The sequence below is a fragment of the Lytechinus pictus genome, chromosome 16 (genome assembly GCF_037042905.1).
Source record: "Lytechinus pictus isolate F3 Inbred chromosome 16, Lp3.0, whole genome shotgun sequence".
Classification (NCBI taxonomy): Eukaryota; Metazoa; Echinodermata; class Echinoidea; order Temnopleuroida; family Toxopneustidae; genus Lytechinus; species Lytechinus pictus.
This window is the reverse complement of record NC_087260.1, coordinates 10,726,662-10,749,940: the sequence shown is the minus strand read 5'-3', so window position 1 is coordinate 10,749,940 and position 23,279 is coordinate 10,726,662. Positions and strand designations below refer to the sequence as shown.

General features: G+C 36.7%; 1 protein-coding gene across 1 annotated transcript; it reads right to left on the bottom strand.

The window, feature by feature from the left end:
• Positions 1 to 3,121: 3,121 nt before the first annotated feature.
• LOC129278548 (2-acylglycerol O-acyltransferase 2-A-like) lies at positions 3,122 to 20,597 on the bottom strand. Its single transcript, XM_064111183.1, has 6 exons — positions 20,341 to 20,597; positions 15,672 to 15,824; positions 14,857 to 15,197; positions 12,140 to 12,314; positions 10,544 to 10,743; positions 3,122 to 9,321 (listed from the first exon to the last, which is right to left on the bottom strand). Exons 1-6 carry the CDS (start codon positions 20,361 to 20,363, stop codon positions 9,167 to 9,169), a joined length of 1,047 nt encoding a protein of 348 aa, XP_063967253.1. The 5' UTR covers positions 20,364 to 20,597; the 3' UTR covers positions 3,122 to 9,166.
• Between the last annotated feature and the right edge of the window lie 2,682 nt (positions 20,598 to 23,279).

Sequence of the window (23,279 nt, the reverse complement as noted above, 5' to 3'; positions counted from 1 at the left end):
GGTTAAGTCTAAAGAGGGGGTATCCCTTTGTGTCCCATTGATGACGCAAATACATAAGCTCCTTTAAGGGGAAGTTCACTCCAATAATGAGGTGGTTTTAATGAGCAGAAAATTATCAGTTAAAGTTGGAAGAAAATCCATCAACACTTGTCTTGTGATATACATGTAGGCCCCGAATTGCCAAAAAATGTAATTTTCTATAAAAAGAAAAGAAAAGAAAGTGGCTTTTCTGTGCAGAAGAAACATTTATATCATCTGGATCTGACACATCATTTCATACCCCCTTCTATTAGTAGTATCTGTACCCATCCATGGGATAAACAAATTTTACAGAACTGATAAAAATCTTGGAAATGGTTCTTACCTTTATTTTGACATGGCAGGACTTTGGACTGTGTTTCGTGCAAGATTTTTTGTTCATAAATGACTAAACTCAGATCAGAGCTTCCCATCAGAATCTTTCCCTTTCTTTTAATTCCATCCATGTTGACGTTGGCAAGTTGAACTCCTCGAGGAGGGGCAGTTCCTGGGTTCTTCTAAAAAGTTGCAAGTGCAACTGAAGTCAAGTTGTGTAAATCTACAGCCAGGCAGAAGTTGGTTCAAATCCTTGGGTTCAGTAAGGGGTACCCCTTATTAGAGGGGCACCCACCTGTCCACTGACACTGGCACTGAGTGAAGAAGAAAAATATTAATGCAGACTGCAGAGTATGAGAATTCCTTTCTCAAAATGTTAGCAAATATTCCTCAAAAAAGGAGACAGAGTGTATTCCAAATTAATCCTGACCTGGCACACAACTCGCTTGAAAGTACTGTAATATATTACAGTAAACGTCAAGGACCAGAGCTGAGAAGATTATTCAATCTTGGAAGTTGAATGAGGAGTACATCGTGTAAACTTTGTGGCGCATAGTCACTCGTGTGGAAGGGTCACTTGTGGTTTTTCTACCCCGTTGGGTCGGGCGACTTGGTGAGGCGTCAACACGCTGTTCTCGGCATGATCGGTTGCGGTGCCACGACTTGCCAGTCCTAGTCCTCTCACTTCAAACGACGCGTCAAAACCACTCAATACAAACCACCATCCAAACATCTACCTGAAACATTCAGTAATATGCTCAATGATGGTTTATTGGATGTTTGTTGCGTTGATGAAAAACAGGTATTACACCTGACCCTGAGGAGGCCTATGACTATGATCATGTATTATTCAAGGAAACGTATCGGTTAGCGTGAACAAAACACACCAAATTGAAAACCCCAATGTTCCTTACTTCCGCATACCATAACCGGAGTTTTGTTACCCCTCGAATTAAACGTCCATTCATATGTCAAGCAAGCGCTGAAAGAAACGTAGTATGTGATTCCAAGCTCATAGAGATTACAAAACATGCTGAATTCGATTATTGAAATACAAATAATCTACCTTTTTATCTAACATGATATACATTACTTTGAAATTATATCTGGATATTTTATATAATCATGATTTCATAAAGCGGTAGAATAATTGCAATAAAAGCGTCACTTGAATTTTTAAAAAGGTTTGGAGAACTAGACTAAAAAGTTTTAACCCAAAGCCCTGATAAGATCGTGCCGGGGGATGGCGTCCTTTGCATCCAGACGACTTGCACATTTTCAACTTCGGCATGAACTATTATAATGCATAGGCCTATAATCGCAAACATGTTTGTTCTTCTTTTCTGTCTATCGCATTTATTATGTAATCCAACGAATTAAAGGTGCTTATCCAACGCAGATATATTCATGTGTTTGGTAGTGTCAGACTGCCACTCTGGTGGTTCCATATTGATAATAATGATCTCCCGGGCAATCTAAAGTTTCATTGCTCTATTAGTACGGGTCCCCGGGTCTGGTCTCGATCATTTTACTCCAAGTTCTAGTTTTGTTATAATGCTTATTTTTTTATTTACCATTGCTTATGCATATGTTAGAGCGTTGTGAAGCTTCTGACTTTGAAACAGAGGGTCGTGGGTTCGAATCCCAGCCATGGCGTAATTTCCTTCAGCAAGAAATTCATCCACATTGTGCTGCACTCAACCCAGGTGAGATGAATGGGTACCCGGCAGGATTGCAGCCTACTCATGCCTTGTGTACTAAAGGCCATCTCGCTCAGGAATTGAAACGGCAAGTTTTGTATGTGCTAGTATGTGCTGTGGAGACACACTTGTTGATCAAAATTTCAATCAGGGTTTGTGCCTGCAGACTATGTCACAATCAAGAAGTAGAGTTCTGTAACTTTATTATTAGGCATATATCCATGCTTTATTATTCGTTTATTATTTATATTATCATGACTTCAGGATACGGTCTTCTCTAGCTCTACTCACAAAACAAAGAGTACGTTATAGAACCACAGTAAGAAGGAAAGAATAAAGTAAAGCAAGGTATCAAGTTTGGATTACGTAATTACATCATGAACACGCCATTGTAAAAGTAGTCAGTGATGAAAAGGCGTCATTCGGCTTCCGATTATCTGTTAAATCTTTTATGTTATCAGAAGAGCAAGTCTTTGTAATTTATCACTCAAAGGCCTATCATGCTCATCGAGTATAATCACTTTCTATACATGTATGTATATTTCGCTCCTTTTCCCCCATTACATTTACATAATTTTCCCCCTTTTATTCTACTCCTTTTGCCTCTTCCATTCTCCACCACTCTCTCTCTCTCCTCTCCATCCACTCTCTTCCTCCCGTTAATTTATTTAGCCTTCTCTTTCTCTCTCTCTCTTCATTCAGCCTTTTCCCTCATCTCTTCTCTGTTTGTCTTGCGTTATCTCTCTCTCTCTCTCTTTTCAATCCTACCTTCCAGTCTTCCTGTTTCTCTCTTTGTGGCTTTATGATTTATGTAGGAAAATGGTTGTATTGCAAATCTTATTGATCTTTTATATTATTACAATTTAAATATTGCACTTCAATCCCTTCCTTGAAATGCAGTGTGCAGAACAACCGCTTTGCCAAAGGCAGGGTAATTTTGCTGCCTTGCTGTAGAACGCTTAGAAACTTCAGATGAAGTAAGTGTTAAGTGCTATATAAGCATATATTATTATTCAATACTGTGGAGATGATAACTCAAATTTTAACAGCATAAAATTACACATGAATGCATTTCTCAGAAAACGAGATAGACTTTATTCTCATATATGTATTCACCTTTTCCATTGTTAATCACATACAAACCCCTAGTACAAAACACAACATACACCACATTTATTTCTTTATCTTTGCACAAAAGAAACATCTGTGTTAGTATTTCAGGTCAAATTATAGTACAAATGCGATAGATTTTGATAAATTTCTCTATGATACACGATAGAAAATATAGATTGCAATATTGTATGCTCTAAAAAATAAAAGGTAATTGAACCCACAACCTCCCATTCATGAGGTGGGTACCCTACCACTAAGCCATTGTGTCCAGTAGCATATGTATATAATGCCTTGTTGATCTCAGATCAAGATAAGAATTTTATGCACCCACAACCCCCCCCCAAAAAAAAAACCAAAAAAAACAAGCAAACTAAAAAAAACTACAACCAAACAACAGATGAACTACACACTACGGCATTCCCCCTTCATTTTGAAAAGAAAAGTCCCTGGTAAAATGAGAAGGAACCCCATTGTACTGTCGTGTTCAAATCAGGAATGAATAGGGGCAGAAAAATGAATAGCCATCATACAAAAAATATTTATTTCCCAACCTGCCATATCACATGGTTCAATACGTGGAGACTTAGGGGGTGTCCCAAGAAAAATATTTGCAATCAGTTGCAAAGTTCCATAGACAAATCAAATTCATCTGTAGCAAATCAGTTTATACTCCCTAATGCAACAGCGGATGAGTAATCATAATGAAATGCTAATTTCATTAGGACCGGTGATCCTTTCTTGTGGTAAATGATATTCACCATTTAATGTTCATTGTCGATTATTTAGCGCATAAGAAAAGTTCAACAGTCATTCTTAAAGGTGCTCTTTACTTACGAACAGATTCATGAAACACCCACGTTCTAAAGTAGAATAATTGATTTTCCAATTCAAAGTCAAAGGTACATGTATTCACAAATAAAATCCTTCTTAACATCTTTGTCTTACTATTAAAAAAAGGACAGATTCTGTCTAAATCAAAGATATTTCAACAATTCCTGCAGCTTCAACATTGGCAAGTTTGATTGTAAATACATCATTTTACTGTTAAAGCATCAATTACCATTAATGAGTCTACTTGGGCTAGTCGCACAAGACTTCATTATTTATGGTAAATCTGATCAATTGTAACTACCTTGAAAACGTACACTTGGATTGCCTGTTGAGCCCTGTTACCATGGCAGTTGTTATTGATGGCATACTTACCATTAATTGTACAGTTTTATGCAACAAGACGGAATGCAGGTAGAAAGTATTCAAATACTGTCTTGGTATCCATTTCAGTGAACGAACCAATCATAGGGACAGTGATTTTCCGTTTTACCGGTTAATAAAACGGAAATTCCATTTGGTTCTTATACTTTTTAAGTAAAAATTCATGGAATTTACCTTTGCAAAAAGGAATTCAGGTTTTTGCTGTGTACATTTTCAGTGACAAAACAGAATTTCCATTTTTAGATCAAGTTGAAACGGAATTACAGATTTTCAGAAACGGAGAAGACCATTTTTTGAAATGGAAAATTACTGTCTCTACAATCATAATAGAGCAAGATTAAAGGCACTGTTGAATTAGACCCAAGGTCGTTATTACAAAGTTGTTCAGAAAATATGAAAAGCTGTACCATCTGGAATATAAAGTGCTATACATGTACGGCCCGGGCATCCGCTTTTTCCTGATATTATACAAAGTTTTATAAAATTTCAAATTTAATGTTTGTAAAGTTGTTCGTAAGTTTACAAACGGCCTTGTGAAATACTACCCAGGTTGAAATACTAGTAGTGATAGTTGTCTTTAAATGTTCTTCATTTGGAAATTATTGAAGGCAAGATTACAAGGGAGTGGTTTTCTACAATATTGCATATCAATTGTAACAATAATCTAATAATGAAGTATACTCCATTCTCAGTGCAGCAACATAAACTCTACATATTAAATATTTAGTACATCTGTCCACAAAATTCTGTTTTCTCCTTCAACGGAAAACAAAAGCAGTGAGAGAGTTAAAAGTAATATCTATACATAAATAACGATAATCACTAATGCAAATTGCAAGTACATTTGAAAGAAAATCATATGAAACCCCCCAAAACAATATCATCATTACTCAGCATACCAAAAAATTATAAAAGAATATCCAAGAAACATTGTAATCTTAAAGTCAAAACAAAATATGTTCAGGGCATTATACAAATAGGCAAGGCTTTGAGAAAGTATAGAGGGAATTATCTCTCCTCAGTTGAACTGGTAATACTACTATTTTTTCCTTCGGGGTGTTTAAAAAAGATTTAAGTATGACTTAGAGTCACACTTAAATGCCGACGCATACATGGTATGCAACACGCAATCTTATTGATCAATACGCAGTAGTGCGCGTCCTCTTCGCATGATCTGACCAATGCGGCCATGCCTTTTATACCGCTCACAACTAAACATTTAAGTGTGACTCTAAGTCATACTTAAATCTTTGTGAAACACCCCCTGGTGGTGTTTCACAAAGAGTTAAGTATGACTTAGAGTCATGATTAGTGCTGACGCACACATGATTTGCAAGGCGCAATCTTATTGATTAATACGCAGTAACGTGCGTCCTCTTTCCATTACTTGACCAATGAGGTGATGCCTTTCATTCAGCATGCAACTGAACATTTAAGTCTTTGTGAAATGCCCCCTGGTATATTGTATATATTCCTTCTTTCATTTTGAAATACAAATCTCAGCAATCTTTTCCCAGTAGGTCCGCATCCCCATTCAGGACGAAATTCGTTCAGCCACAGCGCTTGGAGGAATCTGATTTGTATACTGTGCTGTTACTTCATGTGGCTTGCCCGGTAGTGACAACTCACTCTTCAGTATGTCAGAGACTTGGAGAGAGATACAAATAGTTTTTGCTTTATTCTCCTGGGCAGAACTATGCATGTTCAACATTTCATTGAGCCTGCACAGTTCTGCCCAGGAAATAAATTTTATCTTTTCTCACATGAGCATCACTTGACCAATCATTTACATGTATTCAGAATACTAATGAATATCAATAGAAGGTATATGATGCAATATCATATTCAAGTCCAGGCATAAATACGAAATTTGAATAATTAGTATAGCAACAAATATTTAGTGTTTAAAAAAAATCATACCACGTAGATTGAAAATGGTGCCTGCTCGTCATCATTTCAATGCCTTACAAAATGAAAAACTTTTTGGTGGAAATTTAACCACTCTGTAGTGGAATTGAGCTTCTCATGACAGTTACTAAATTACTTACTAAATTGAGTGGTTATATACAGCATTGTCAATAATAGATGATTTAAAAAATATCTTATGAAAATGACAATCAGTATGAAATAAATTTAATTACGTATACACCCTGTTTATTTGTATTTACAAAGGCTTTATTAAGGCAGCAAGCAGGGTACATACATACACACATATATTTTGCAAGATTTTTTTAATCTATTAATAAAATTTAATTGATAAGATCATCAAAACATCACAATAGATAAATATTGAATATTATACACATGAAAAATACATGAATTGCATAAAAGAGTAGTCAGAATTAAAATTTCTTTAAAATTTACATTCAATACTTTTTCTCTCTGTAATTCCATGAATTTTGTTTCATTTTATTTACAAGGCACATGGCAATGAAGACGGCTTAAGTGTGTATGTGATTTAGTATGGAATGTAATAGAATAGGTCAATCCCACAAGTGATGGAATCATTAGAGCTGTGTTAGTATGGCCAAATTGCCCAGACCCTGTTATAAGAATGAATGTTAAAATCTAAACTGGTTCAGATCTAATGAATTCCTAATTTTTTTTCACATGATATCAAATTTAATATAAAAAATTCAAAATAAAATTTTCACATGATGATATCAAAGGCATTCAAACCTTAGATGAACAAAAATCAAACTATGAAAGGAGAATTTGAATGCAGGATTTCTCAATTATCTTGCTTGAATTTATTTTCCTCTAATGTTACAGTGGTGTTAAAAGGTGTTAGTAACAGTGTTGAATGAAGTTCATTCACCAAATATGGGTTTAGAACAATTACTGAACACCAGTCTCATTGTTTATTAATATTAAGGTAGCTGTAAAGATGCCAAATAAGCCTGTTCACGGTTGTAAACTGCGCACGAGCAGAAAAAAGTCATTTGAGATAAACCATGAAGGTGGCTTTCAAATTCAATGACATAGGCATTTGTGATTTGATGATTATTCATGTATTCCTTTCAAAATATTCATTTTATCACATCCAAGCTGAAGAGTAATAAATAGAGCCTTCATAATCACTGGTATTTGACAGTAGCCTAAACAATAGTCAAATGTGCCAAAGGCAGACAATAAAACAAATTTCCAAACTTTATCCCTGATGTACTATTCTAGTCACCTGGTCTATACAATGGCTTTTGTACTTATAATTTGAATACTCTACCGGTAAAGCTTACGCAACATCTTCATTTGAAAATGATAGTGCTTATCCTAATGAAAAATCACTAAGGTCATTTGAGAAAAGTTGATCATGAGCTAACCGTGAACTGGCTTATTTAGCTTTATCATTGGGGGGATGGGGGGGGGGGGGGGGGTGTAACACAAAGAGATACACTTTATATGTACAATTTATCATAACTTTTTGTACATGGTTTCCAATGGAAATTCAGTTATGATTTATTGTACGACTGATTGTATCTTTGTGTTAAGAGTATGAATCAGGCTTCGGAATTTGTTGTGTCAGTGCAAGAACGCATAAGTGGATTGTGTAAGGGCATTTCTGCACCGATGCGGTGCACGGATATGTTTTGCTAAGGGCGTTCTTGCACCAACACGATGGATTGGGCTCAAGTAAACAGCCATTTGGTATATATCCGCTTCCTCTACTTTCCATTTTATCCCAATTCCGCACAGCGGGTGTAGACCATGTGACAATATACCGTATACAGTTGTGCTCAAAAGTTAGTGAACCCCACCACAAGAAGCAACCCTTCATGCCGAGTGTCCTTCTTCTTGGGTCACTACACGTGTCCTGTCCAGTGGAGGTTACAAGATCAGGGGAGTGTTTCACAAAGAAATAAGTATGACTTAAGTCGCACTTAAATGCCGACGCGTACATGATATGCAACGCGCAATCTTGTTGATCAATACGCAGTAGTGCGTGTCCTCTTCGCATGATCTGACCAATGCGGTCATGCCTTTTGTACCACATGCAACTAGACATTTAAGTGCGACTCTAAGTCATACTTAATCTTTGTGAAACACCCCCCTGGTGGGTGTTTCATAAAGCTGTTTGTAAAGTTACGCAGAACGACTGGAACATGTTCTTAGGTCATAAGTCAATTATACAGAGACATCACATAGCACAAGATAGGATCACAAGTCGTGCGTTAAGTCATTCGTATCTTACGAACAGCTTTATGAAACACCCACCTGGCTTTTGGGTTCAAAAGACTCCAGATCTTTGGCAGTGCACGGCTCTGGTAGGAGGGGGCAGACCAAAAGGTATTGCACCGTTTGATCCTCCCCAGAGTCGCAGGCAGTGTCTCCATCCCTGCTGCAGCCCCATTTCTGCATTAGGACTTTGAACCGTCCTGTCCCAGACCGTAGGCATTTAAGACACAGCCAGGTTGGCCATTCCTCACTTGAACCTGGGGGAGTGATTTTCTAGGTCCATAGGACAGTTTGTGCTTCACAGACTGGAGGTGGTTGGACCATAGGTTGACCCTCGGATTATGAGCAGAGCCATCAATGGATTCGGTCGAGTGAAGGAAGCCGAGTGTTGAATGTAGACAACACTACAATGTTTGGCAAGCCAAGAGAAGCAAACTTTATTGAATGTAATATTTTATAACCTGACTTTTCATTTAGATATCTAAAACATGGTAGAACATGAAAATGTTCATTTTCAGGTGGGGTTCACTATCTTTTGGGCACCACGGTACATGTCTCCCAAAACACATCGTATTGATCAAAACCAATATAAAATGAGATATCGATTACAAGTATTAGATAATTGACAGCCTCCGGTCTGCTTCCACGCCATATTTGGACTTGTTGTCATCGAATAGCTTGATGAGGGCGGCCTTGTACTTTTCGTGCAGCGCTTGAATCTCCTCCGATGTCGGGGTAGGGTTTTTCTCGACCGGGATCGGTTCACCAACTGGAGGTAAGTTGACAGAGACAAAATAAAATTTTATGACATAACAAAATAAATGATTAAACAATTAATTAATTCTCCTATTTAAAAAATTGATGAATTTTGAATGGAAATATGAAGTTGTTGGTGTTGGTCATGTTTGTTCATTCTAAATCTTGAAGTATTTATCAAATCTTAGGTGCAATGTAACCAACATTTCCCAATGACTTTGAGACATAATTCGATCAGAAGACAAGGAGTGGTGGGGGGAGTAGTCTGCAATCACAGACTCATATTCGACACTTTAACCAATTATACCAAGTCTAGAGTCAGGACTAGACACCAAACTCACTGGCCCATATTCTGAAGTCAGGTTTAACTTAGACCATGGTCTAACTCTGTGCTAAAATTATGGGAAGCCAAAAGTGTCAAAATTTTTATTAAGTTGATTGTTTCTAATGTTTACTATACTCTTTCCTGATTCATCGAAGGTGAAGACAATCATCTATTTATACTTCCTAGACAATTATGAATGATTTGAGAGCCAAATGAGCTGAAATGTGATATCTCTACCATTAGTAATTTATGTAAAAATTAGCTATCCATACTTAAACCACAACTTTAAACCTGAGTTTTAGTTAAACCCGACTTCAGAATACGGGCCTCTGTGTGTAGAGCCAGCCACAGTACATAGTGAATCTAGTCTCACTGTTTCAGACTCTGCATTATGTACTATGCGAATTGTGAAAAACCAAGGGTCTGTGCTAGCAGACTAGAGGAGGACAAGGAGGAGAAATAGAAAAGTGGCAAGAACAAAATCCGACGATACAGTAAAGAGTGAGCAAAAGTGTCAAACTTTCAAAGCAGACCAGTACAATTTGTTTGTTTTTTGGTTGATTTTGTTTTATTCTGCATTACAACAAAGTATGAAGAGTTAACAACAGCTGAATGTATTTATGTATCCAGGCGCATCCCACTACAAGTCTTTGCTTCTAGGGTCTTACGCCTTCTTCTATAAACATAACTTGTATATAGTTATATTCTTCATGACAAACTGAATTTTGCATGAGATTATGTTTACAAAAATTTGTGAAATGGAAGAAATAACTGTTTTTTTTAATTGAATTGAAAAACAAAATTAATGTGATATTAAAGACAATTCTATTCATTATTTTAAGTTGAAAATATATGTATGTATAAAAAACATTATTTGTCACAACAATCTTCTGTAAAGTAAATCACTTACCTATTGTATTAATGGGCTTCCTAAAGGGCATGAACCCCACACTGTAGTTGAAGATTCCTCTTCCATGGTAAAGGGGAGGGGCAAACCCAATCCATTTCGTAAGTTTGGCCTGCAGCCATCGGAGGAAAGAACCCTCCGGGTTCGACATCTGTTCGTAGATGTCCGTCTCACCGAAGGAGTAGATTGGCACTAAATGAGCGCTGTCAAAAAGAGATGTTTAAAGGGATCCCAAGTTAAAAGTTGTTTTTAATTGAGACAAACAGACAGATGGGTGAAAGGTTGGACAAAATTTGACAAACAACATGAGAGTTATGAATTTCTAAAAGTTGTAAAAGCTGTAATCACTCTATCTGTGGGAACTTCAAATTGGCCACATATAGGTTATGTCATTGTAATGTTTGGTAGGGACAAATTCTCCATTTGCTTCAATTCACAAAATGATTAAAATGTTATTTTTTTCACATACTCAGGATATTTTTTTTCAAGAGGACACGCAACAATAAATTATATGTTTTTATTTTTATTAGAGCCGAGAGGGTAAGATGGGCTTAGGAGAAAGCCATAAATATGGCATAATACTGACATTGATGACTAAGATGATTTTAGAGCTCATAGGAGAATGGCAAAAGACGTAAAAAGATGAGAGTTGCTGCTACCCTGTTTGGCGTTCAACAGTTAGAGCCTCGTCGATCTGGCGCTGCACAGTGGCTGCCAGGCCCAACATCAATTGGGCAAAATGAATTTTCTGAATTTTTCTATTCGAACAATATAATCTGGATTTGCATTTTCATTTCATTTACAATGGTTCACTGATAATACCTGCGCTTTGTGTCTTCTGGCAAAAAATAAAAGATTTTCCTTAGCCATTTCTTCTATCAGACTATTTCTCTAACCTTCTATGTATTACTTATACAGGATTCAAAACAGTCAATGTGAAATAAATTCCCTTTGGTGGTGCTGCCCTCTGGAGTTTACTGAGAGAAATGTTTATGCAAGATGGGTACTTATCAACAAGAATGGAAATATCTAGAGCAATAGAGGAAATGTACACAATGTCCCTTTGGGAAATTTGAGGGAGAGTCCATTGATTTGTAAACGAAATGATGCATGTATGCAAAAAACAACTCAATCATATTCAGAAAACACTTTGAACATATGCATTTAAGATGTTTGGTTTGCTGGCTTTCCATAAATGATTGATCAGATCAATCTTAACGCTCTGTAAGACGGGCCCCAGGTATTAATTCACCATCGAATGCTTTTTACTCAATGCACATACAAGATTAAATATATTTCTTATTTTCTAGCTTTTTTATTTGCTCTCATTGATTTATATAAATTGATTATTAATTAATTTATTTTCTTTAATACATGCATTTCATTTATTCATCTTTTTATTCATTTATTAATATATTAATTTATTTATTAGTATTATCAATAAATTAAGGAATAAATGAATAAATTAAAATTACTTATCATATTTTTTTTTTCTTTGGGGGGGGGGGGGCATAGGAATAAACAGGAAGGTTTCCAGCTTCATCAGTGATTGTCAGCAGCACCTCTTTTTTGCATTTAAACTCTAAATCAACTACATACCCATGTTCCATCGCCTTGACGATAAAGCCCCGCCTCCTGTTCAGGTAGAGCCTATGAGCATGGGGGTGGGCCTCTAATGATTCAATAGCTCCGCCCACAACCAACACGACTGCATTACCTTTGCCCATATCACTCAGAAGGTAGTCAAGACTTTCACGACTACAGTCACACATTCCTGAAAATGAATGAAACGATTTCAAGGTACAGTGAAACCTATACAGTGCGTCCCATAAAAAAAGGAAACCTTTCTTGAGAGCTAGATATCACAATAATTGAACATTTTTCGATCATGAATTTAACATCAACATTAAGAATAAAATCCCTTCTTTGATTCGAGACCAAATACTTAGTGTTTGTTCATGCATTGAGGAGTACAACAAATATTGAGCCATGTCAGAAACGATTTGCCCAGAAACTCACATGTGATTCAGCACCCACCCTCATTTTATAGAGATTAGTGAAAGAAATTAAACAAAGAATACAAAAGAGCCATCCCGTTCTTACGCAGGGCCGACGCATCCTTAACAAACCTGGTTTTGACATTGAATTTTCTCGATCATCTATGTATGAGCTATGAATTATTCATATTATATTTGATATCATAATAAAGAACAAAAATGAAATTTGATGACCATGTACATGAAAGACCTATTAAAATTGTTGGCTATGTTGGAAAATAAAATATAACTGGAAATCCTGGTTTCCTTTTCCATGGGATGCACTATACAGTGCTTCCCAGAAAAAAAGGAAACTGGGAATCCGACATCTTTTTTCTTCAAATGCAAATTAATTATGATATTTTATTTACATCATCATAACATTTAATTATTCCTCTACATTTAAATACCTACTACATGTACGTGGCGAACACTTCACACATTAATGAGCATGAGGAGTGTGAAAATTTAACTGTCAAAATCAGGTTGCGCAGAGAAATAGGACAAGATTGGTTGTGAAACGACCACCATGCCTATTTGACAATTGGCTCACTAGCATTTTTTTGTATTCGTTGTTAAGTTTCTCTCACTGATCCCTGAAATGAGAGTTGATTCAGATTAACACGCGAGTTTCTGCGCAAATCGTTTCTGATAGGCCTGAATAATTATTGCTTGTTATCTGCCGTGCGTGAATGATTTGCTAAGCTGTTGGTCTCAAATTCAAGATGAGATTTCACTCTTACCATCAGAATCAAATTCATCGTAAAAACCTATTTAACAATTGTGAAATCTATCTCTGAAAACGGGTTTCCTTTTTTGTGGGACGCACTGTATATATGAAGAGTCTATCACTTAATCGACAAGTAGTTGGTCTACATCTCAGATAGCCTAATACCACATGGGACTGGTCGGCTATCACTTTGGTCTATACAACACTTTTTATAATACCCACTTGGGCAAATTCTCTTTTAGTCTAACGTTCAATTGATCTACTTCATCCTCTTATCATTTCTACTTTAATAGTCTAATAAAAATTTGTTTAATAAACAGTAAATGGCATTAGACCAAATGGATAAGAGTCTTACTGGAAATGAGACAAAATGGTAATAAATAAATAAATATAGAGAGTGTTCTCCTTTCAGTAGATTTCACAAGATTTATGCTTGAAACAGGTATGGATCCACAGGATTTTACAAAGGGGGGAGGGGGGGCACATTTCCCAGAAGAAAATTTGACAAGAAAAAAGAAAGAAAGAAGGTTTTTACCCAAAATTCTAGGTCATTTCATCCACAAAAAAACTGGACAAGCACATAAACAAGAAGGTCCACATTTTCAAAGGGGGGGGGGGGGGGGCAGGAACACTTGTGTTATAACGGCATATTTACATTACAAATTTTTATTTTCTCTCAAAGGGGGGGGGGGGGGCACAGGCAGGCTGTGCCCCCCAGTGGCTTGAAATATCACAGATAAACCTTGTTAGTGATGATGGTACACATTTCCTTCGTCACAATTAATCATGACGAAAAACCTCCATTTGATAACACTATACCCCTATTTCCCTCCGCATCAATTCTCTTCTCCAAGTACAACAAACCCTTACTGCCCCAAGCAGTATCAAAACACCTGTGTCTTGACCTCGGTCCGAAGATAACAACAGCCCAGCATATACAGTCACAGTAGGGGGCCACACAAAATGGATATATGGCAGTGCATAGAGCATAATAGCTCTATGGGCAATGTGTGAGCGCGGTAGCATCCCTGCAAACCATGTCGTCATTTTATCCCCCTACTTTCCTAATTTCGAGGTCGATTTTCTTCGTTCGAAATTGAAAATGGGCTAACATTGGATTTCTGAATACAATATGCCTTTGAAAACGTGATTAAATATTGAATACAATAATTTCATTCCGAAGGTCCTACTACAGGCAGAGAAGTCTTACGTAATAGCACAGCTGTTGTTTATCATTTCGTCCTTGGCTCAACGCTCATAATCTGGCCTGTGGAGGAGAAATTGAGACAGCGGGATTACCTGGCCAATCAGGGTTGATCGGCGCTTGGAAATGATTTTTTCAAATTCCAAACAGAAAAAGGGGTATAGAACCGCAGTTTGCAATCTGAACTGCGGTCTTTCTCCAAACGGGGGTTTGACGTAATGAATGAGGTGATGGTTGCAAAATTCTTGAAATCGCTGTCTAGTCCGGATTCAATTCAAGCCCATACATTCAACAGCTCGGGACATAAAAGCTAGAATACAGAAGGAAAATAAAGTGCATGACATACCTGAACTCATGATATAATCCCTTGCCAACGGAAAATTGAACCATCCACCTAACGTCAGAAGGAGAGGTCTCATCGCCGGAAACTTCTCAGAGAAACCACAGGCCTCCGTTCCGAAGCTCACGAAGGCCCCCATGCTCATGATGCCGTGTGGGTGGAACCCCATGAGGTAGTTCTTCTCTGGGTCTAGTTCTGCCGTCTTGATCAGGTTGATGGGGAAGTAGTTCCGCATGTGGACCCAGAGTCTCCAGCGGCGTATCCAATCCGAACTTCGACCCCCGCGGCGAGGTGTGTGGCGGTCGTAGAAGATCCATCCTGCAAGCAAGAGTACCAGCCAGTAGTAACTGAGCAAGGGGGATGGGTGGGAAAGCAATATTGAAAGAAAAAAAATTACATTGATTTCCTCCTGCAAGGGATTTATCCACACTGTGCTGCACTCAACCCAGGTGAGGTACAGTGTAAATAGGGACCTGGCAGGAATCATTTCTTAAAATTAATACTTGCTAAAGCCAGGTAATGATATCAAACTTAAAAGTGGCCAATAGTTGAGAAGTCATGGGGAAAGCAGGCATTGTACAAGAGCTAACAACTTTAATGATATGCCCCTAAAGGGGCTTTCACAATTGCTTGTGCGATCGTTTGCGATCATTTGGTCACAATGTATGTTGCACAGAATCACAAACCGTTGTAAGCAGTCACACCAGCAATTGTGAAAGGGGCTTTAGGCAACCCACTCAGACCTTCAAATTTCCTTGTTGAATCATCCCAAATCGTTCATTTGATCTTGCTTTTCGGAAGTTCTTGAAGTATACTAATACCTTGTGAATAAGAGAAGGTAGAGGGATATAACGGTTGATAAGATACCAAGGAACATGAAGCAGAACCACCACTGAAGAACAGCAAAGGTCTCCAGACGCCGGTGGAAGGGGATCCTCAGGGGGGCAAGCTCCAACCCCATCACCTTCAGAGCCCTGGAGAAACAGAAAGGGATAGAGGGAGTCATAAATAAAAAGATAAGGAAGAGGGATACAAGGGAAGATAAGAGACCAAGGTACATGAAACAGAACTGTTCACTGAAGAACGGCAAAGGTCTCTAGCTCTAGATGCCAGTATAACAGAATCCTCACTTTTGCAAGCTTGATCCCTATAACCTTCAGGGCCTTGCATAGCAGAATAAGACAGAATATGGGAGAGCGGGATGGATAGAAATAACATTTTTCATTTGAATATTCCATGTAGAATGAGTAAAAAAAAGAAAAGGAAGAACTAGCTGGAAGGAGGAAGGTGTGAGATACAATTTTTTTTTTTTTTGGGGGGGGGAGAAAGAGGCAAGCACCTCTTCTGACTTTGGAGTTTGGACATCTGTCCCTTCTGTGGTAATTCATTGGATTAAATCTGCTACAGTTTGATTTTTCCTCTTCATTTTTCTTCATTGAATCAGATCCATAAACTTTCTTCATTGTTTTACCCCCAGAAAATGGCACCCATAATACAAATCTTTGTAAGCATAAGAAATGAAAAAAGAAGAAATTTCACATCACATGTGTATAAAAACTATTTACATAATAGTTCACATTAACTTGGATCTTTTAAAATCATATAGTCACAATGGTCCATTTGTAGAGAAATATAGCAAACAACATGTTAGTATTTTCCCAACAGAGAGTCCTTCACTTAGTACCAATAACTCCTAGTTATAAAGATACCTTGAATTAACAGTTTAGGCACTTTAACACCCGCCTCGTGACAAGAAATATCTGATATTTTGACAATGTGAATTTGATTCAAGCAAATTACTTGTGTAGATGTAGTACTATAATAATAATATACCGGGGTATTGTATTTTAATACACATACATATAAGGCTTAATACATGGTGTTTCTAAGCGCTTTACAAAATGATTAAGTACCATACATCAAGATAATTGAACATTTAACAAACAAAAACGAAATGTAATGTTAAAGTATTATCATATAATACAAACTACATGTATCTCCAACATAGCTGCACATTTCAAATTATGAGAAATTTTTGCATGGATTCATCCTAGATCCCAATGGTTTTAGCAGAGTGAAAGAGGCCACTGGGCAAATATGGCAAGGCTTGTTGTACAAAAGTTATCGTTACGGTGAATTTTGCCATCTAATGGTAACTATCATGGAATCCTTAATTTTGATTGGCTGCTGAGCACATATAACAATAGTAGCTACCACTGGATGGCAAAGTTACCACAACAGCAACTTCTGTTGTGAAGCAAGAAGAATGCACTACAAGTATTAAAGTTAGGCTTTATGTAGGATATTTGGGATCTATTTCCACAAAACAAACAAATTTGCCAATGAATTCCTTCAATGTGATTGGCTAACAGGAAATTGGTTATAGAAACTGTGCATAAAACAGGACCAAGGTCGAGGAACATAGAACTACATGAACTTCATCTTCCTTCATCTTAGCAGGAGCACAAAAAATGAATTACTGAACAAGTTTTCGAAAATTAACATGTAATTTTTTTATCAGGCAGGTGTTAAAACCCCCTTGTTTTTAAAGAATGTGATAAGAGACTAGTGTTTGTGTCCTCATAGTAAGGATAACAAGTTGAAAGGAAATAGAACAGGAAGTATGAAAAGATATAATAATGCATATAGATTTGTAAAACTTTAAAAACACATCTGTTTCTTGCATGAGTAGTAGATCAAAGGAATAAGGATTATTAATTAAATGGAGAAGAACAATATTTCTAACAGGTGTGTAGTAAAGTTACAATGAAATTTACAAGGAAAATGGCAATTATACAAATTACATATAGATATGCGATAATAAGTAGGCCTACTGAGAAAGGTCAACATTTGTACATGTACTTGTCCTTCTTGATTTAGAATGGTTTGTAGGTTTTATCTCCAGATAACAAATATTACCAACACAATGTAGTCGAAGATGACGTCTGGGTATTTTGAAGCTGGGGGGGGGGGGATGTGGCAAAATAAATGTGACAAAATGTTGCTTTTTAAATTGAATATCAATGGAAATAAAGCACAGGGCACTGAAAAGTACTTCTCTCTTCCTTTATTTACTTCTTTTTCTCAAGGAGAGTGCTTCATGAAAGGATTTATTGGATGTTTTATCTGACAGTTACCATAGTAACAGTGCTTCTTAGCCAATCAAAATCAAGGAAAGTTGTCAGATCTGACAACCTGTCGGATATTTAGTGTTGATGAAATGCTCCATTATAATTCACTACTTGATATGCAGACCTGCCAACCTCTAGGAATGAAAAACTGTATTCTGTGATAAAAAAACTGTATTTTTCCCCCAAAAAGTGTATTTCATAATAAAATGCTTGGCGCACTCGCTCATCGCGGCGCTCAAGCTGCATGCAAGCTAAAATGCGCACTGCTCTTGCAGATGACAAAAAACAACATTAAAACATGTGTATATCTTCACACTGGTTTTAACAAAATGATTGAAAAAAAAAGTTACCTGAAATTATATTGATCTATTAACCATATTTGTGTACGTTTTATGAAATAGAGACATATAGAGATAATTTTTCTCAATAAATTACGATTTAGTAAAAAAAAAATAAAAAAAACCGTACTGCCGTATTTTGGTTGCAAAAACGTACTAAATACGGCTAAAACGTACTGGTTGGCAGGTCTGGATATGTATGATCACCCCACCCCACCCACTGCTTGGCCCTGGCATCATCTCAGTATGTAGTGAAAAACTAAATAAGAAACAAACAAAACATAGAGCATTTCAAACTTCAAAATGCATTTTCAATTTTAATGCAAATGGCAAGAAAATATGAAAACAATTGCTTAATTTTTTTGTAGCGAAACTACATGTACAGTGCGTCCCACAAAAAACGAAACCGAGATTTATCGATGATTTATCATATAACTTAATCACAAATACAATAGACAAATGACCTACCATTGTAGAGCTTAGAATCTCCTCTTTCATCTGAAATTACTTACATTATTTCTCATTCACGCATGAGTGAGCAAAAACAAATTGAAGCAGGGATACCAAAAATTCATTTGCCGGGCTGTTTCTGGGTTTCAAAAAGAAAACCACATTTTTAAAAAGTTCAATATCTGCTCTTTAATTTGATACCTCAATATTAGAATCTAGTATTTGAAATAAGGCTTGAATTTCATAAATTTCATAAAATGAAGAGGTTTTACAGGCTAGCGTTCAAACTCACTTGACACTCCGTTTTGTTGACGATCAGCTGTGCATTAAGTCTTTTGTTAACCACGCGATAGCTTCTGTGGGAAACCGGTGAAAACACGTTTATTTAATGAAATTATGGAAATACAAGCATTGTTTCGAGGGACCATAACTTTCTAGCTTCTTGACCATTTTTTGTGATTAAGGTATCAAATAAAAGAGCAGATATTGAACTTTTTAGGCATGTGATTTTCTGTTTGAAATTCAGATACCCCCCGCCAAATGAGTTTTTGGTAACCTTTCTTCAAATTGTTTTTGCTCACTCATGCGTGAATGAGGAATAATCTAAGTAATATCAGATGAAAGAGGAGATTCTAAGCTTTACATTGATAGGTCATTTGTCTATTGTATTTATGATTAAGTTATGATAAATCATCGCTAAATCTCGGTTTAGTTTTTTGTGGGACGCACTGTATATAGTGGTGCTCAAAAGTTAGTGAACCCCACCAGAAAATTGACATATTCAAAGTCACAGTGTTCCAATTCTGCCATGTATTTAATTGTGAAGTCAGGTGCTAAAAATGTTTCTCTGGGCTCGCCAAACATTGTAGTATTGTTGTCTATACTGTACATTCAACAGTCAGCATGAACAAGTGCATTTTGTGGTGGGCTTTGCCCGGGAGGGGGGGCACTCAAATTATACTTTGATGGGGTGTGCCTCACGAAACCCTGAAATGGGGGTGAACTGACCACAAGGGTAAAATACAAGGTCTTGGGAATATATACCGGGCAGTGTTAAACTGTCTACGGAATGGGATCGTGGTAGTGGGTACCTGCACGCTAGCGCTGTGCATGTACATGCGGGCGCTAGCAGTGCATGGAGCTGCTAACAGAGGGAGTTGTGAAGCCGTGCGTGCAGCTCTCGCAGCATGCGGTGCTCGCACTGAACAATTTCGGCAGGGCTAGGGAACTGAGATGTTTCTTAACGGGTGTCTTGCAAGCGGGGTGGGGCAGCTTCTGGATGGAATTTTTCTCTTTCGGAGTATCTAGAGAACTGAAAAATAGGTCTGAAAAAGGGGGTCATCAAAGCAGCACGTCCCCGTACCACCAATATATGTGAGTGCCCCCCCCCCCCGAGGATTCGCTCACTTTTGAGTGCAACCGTAATCATGGAGATACCCATGATATACATGTAATACAGTATTCTATCCAAAAGCACAGCACGCTATAATGAAAAAAATGACATTGGCAGGTACTGCATTGATCAGGAACCAGCACAAATGACAGATAGTCTACCTGATAGTTGTACTTGCCTATTTATGAGTTCAAACACCATACTCCCACTTCAGTAAACACACTCAGGTAAAAAAAAACTCTCCTTGTACAATCAAGTACTAATCAGAATCAATAATTTTTTTTCCACAAGATAGTCAGGAGAAAGGGCCCTTCGCTTCTGACGAAACCAAATTAATAATCGAAATAATAGATATTCATCCCTTTTACTTCTGAAGCATGCACATCAACCAAATGAGATAGAGATGTTGATCTAATAATGCTGTTAGGTAGCATTAAGCTTGTACTGGTTGGGGGTTTAATCAATGTTTAGGATAAGAATAAACTATTCAAGCATGTAATCTACATCTGGTATTGACTTAAGAAGTGATAATCTATGCTAAATTGATCGTTGTAAGGCAAAGTGTCAATAAAACTAGATGTCTTAAATGGGGTTTTAGGGGAGGATAATACCCCTTAATTACATGTAGATAATGCTTTGAGTTTTGAAGCAATTCAATGCAACTTGCACCAGTAATCATTGATTTTTGACTTTGGTCATCAATTTTTAATGTGCAGTCAGTAATGCTCTCATGGGGTACATTCTTGGCCTAGTTTACTAAATGTGTATTAAGCTCAAAGTAGATCTACTTTCCTAACTTTACATATGAAAAAAAAGTAGTGAAAATGAGAGTCTTTGATATCTATAAGCTTTATCATGATCAATGACCTATTGGTACATGTAAACTAAACAAGGGTATATTTTTTTCTGGTATATCATCACAATTTGCTCCACATTTTTCAAAGACAAAAACTATTTTGTATAGCAGATTTTTACATAGGACTGTACCGATGAGAGCTTTTCCTGTATGACTAAAATGCTAATCAAATATGCCTATAGTACCCTGTGTCAATGGAGGCACCTACATGTACATGTACTTGATCTATTTAAATTAACAGATCTATCAAAGAAACTTTCTTATTAAAGAAATGTAGCTCCTCAAGAAATTTATATGCAATATACGCCACATGATCAAGTACATGTACAGTGCGGAGAGTACAGTAGATATATGATGACAAACAGATCGTCACTTATCGATGAATAAAGGGATAAAGGTCAGGGTCCAATTCTATTGTGATGGTATTAATATGTGATTTAATACTGACCTGGAGTAACAAAATGAAGATATGTGAAATTGATAGCAGTCAAAACAAAGTGTCGTTTAGACAGATTATTAAAGGGATGGTCAGGGCTGAAAATGTATATATCTTAATACATAGAGTAGAATTGACTGAGCAACATGCCGAAAATTTTATCAAAATCGGATAACAAATAATAAAGTTATTGAAGTTTAAAGTTTAGCAATATTTTGTAAAAACAGTCGTCATGAATATTCATTAGGTGGGTTGATGATGTCACATCTCCACTTTCCGATTTGTTATCTTATTACATAAAATCATTATTTCATATTTGTGTGAATAATATGTCTCCTTTATAATGAGATAAGTTGCAGCAATAAATATCTATAAATGCATTAAATCAGTTGTCAATCCAAGTTTTCTAGTTCTTGGAGGAAAAAATTTGAATAAACCTCATTTCATATAATATAATACAAAAGAACAAGTGGAGATGTGACATCATCAGTCCACTTAATGAATATTCATGACGACTGTTTTCACAAAATATTGCTAAATTTTAAAATTCAATAACTTTGTTATTTGTTATCCGATTTTGATGAATTTTTTGGCATTTTGCTTGGTGAATTCTACTCTATTTATCAAGCTATACATACTTTCAGCCCGGACCATCCCTTTAACCACTTTAGGTGTGCATGTTTGCACTCATTTATGAAAATATTACAAATTTGGCTAGACAATGTCGATAGAAATAATGTGTGATCAAACAACATGAGTATGTAGATAATGGTTCAAATCTTCATATCTTCTATAGACATGTGTTTGTATAATTAATGATAATGGCGCAGTCACATTTCCCCTACGATAGTCGTGGCGAGTCGAAAACAGCCATTTTAACATTTTTTATATCAGCTAAAGGTGGTTTGAATAAAAATTAATTAAACGGCTGTTTCTGACTCGCTGTACGGCCACCACAGGGGAAATGTGCTGCGCCATTAGCATCCACCCGTATAAACTGTCAAATTGTCTATAAAAACCAAAATTTTTGTTTCCTTTATAAGCTATCCCTATAAACTGAAACAGATACAGAAACCTGTTGATAAAAACCTAATTGTGCTTACAAAATTATTTTCTTCTTTCTCGGGTCGTATAGGCCTACAGGTTTCATTGTACAAATGTTTGTGCCAGCAAGTGTATTTTACATGTTGACTCTAGGGCAATTCCATAAAATAATCAACCTTTTTGTACGTCCGAACCCCATTTTTCTCAAGTTTTACTTCACTTCATAAACTGACCAAGTCATGGTCATTTGAGAGCATTACAGACTTTCAAAAGAACCAGAAATCAGAGACAGAAAATTTCATAAAGGTCCCATATATAGGGGGTCGGACGTACATATTTTATGGAATTGCCCTCTAGAGGGTTACAAAATGCTTTGCATTCAAGTCAACACACAACAATAGGAGTACATGTATCTCCTTGACCTTGACAATGAGTATTTTCTCAACCTTGATAAAGGAGTATCTTGTGGGCCTTTGAAAAGAAGTTGGGATAAAAGAAAATAACCTTAAATATTATCTTTTTATCTCACATTACCCTTCATGAAGGCAGAAGAAAGCTATACAATAACGATTGATAGCACATTTGCTTTGTCTGATGGATTGCATACATGAAGGGCGATCAGTGCAATGCAAATGTAAAACTGAGCCTTACAATTGATTGTTGAACTTTGTGTATTACAGGCTCTCCAGTGATTGAAGTTTGAACTGAGTTATCTCTAGCTTAAAAGATCAAACATAGATTATGAAAATTAATTGCATAAGAAAAACTAATTAATGCTAGA

Bases quoted from the DNA above. Each gene is read 5' to 3' on its own strand.
- LOC129278548 (XM_064111183.1), bottom strand. From the start codon at position 20,363: ATGGTGTTTGAACTCATAAATAG. The intron at 10,744-12,139 runs GTATGTAGTTGA...TCTTTTTGACAG, and splicing joins GTCAAGGCGATGGAACATGG to CGCTCATTTAGTGCCAATCT. The intron at 9,322-10,543 runs GTAAGTGATTTA...ACTTACCTCCAG, and splicing joins GAAGCCCATTAATACAATAG to TTGGTGAACCGATCCCGGTC.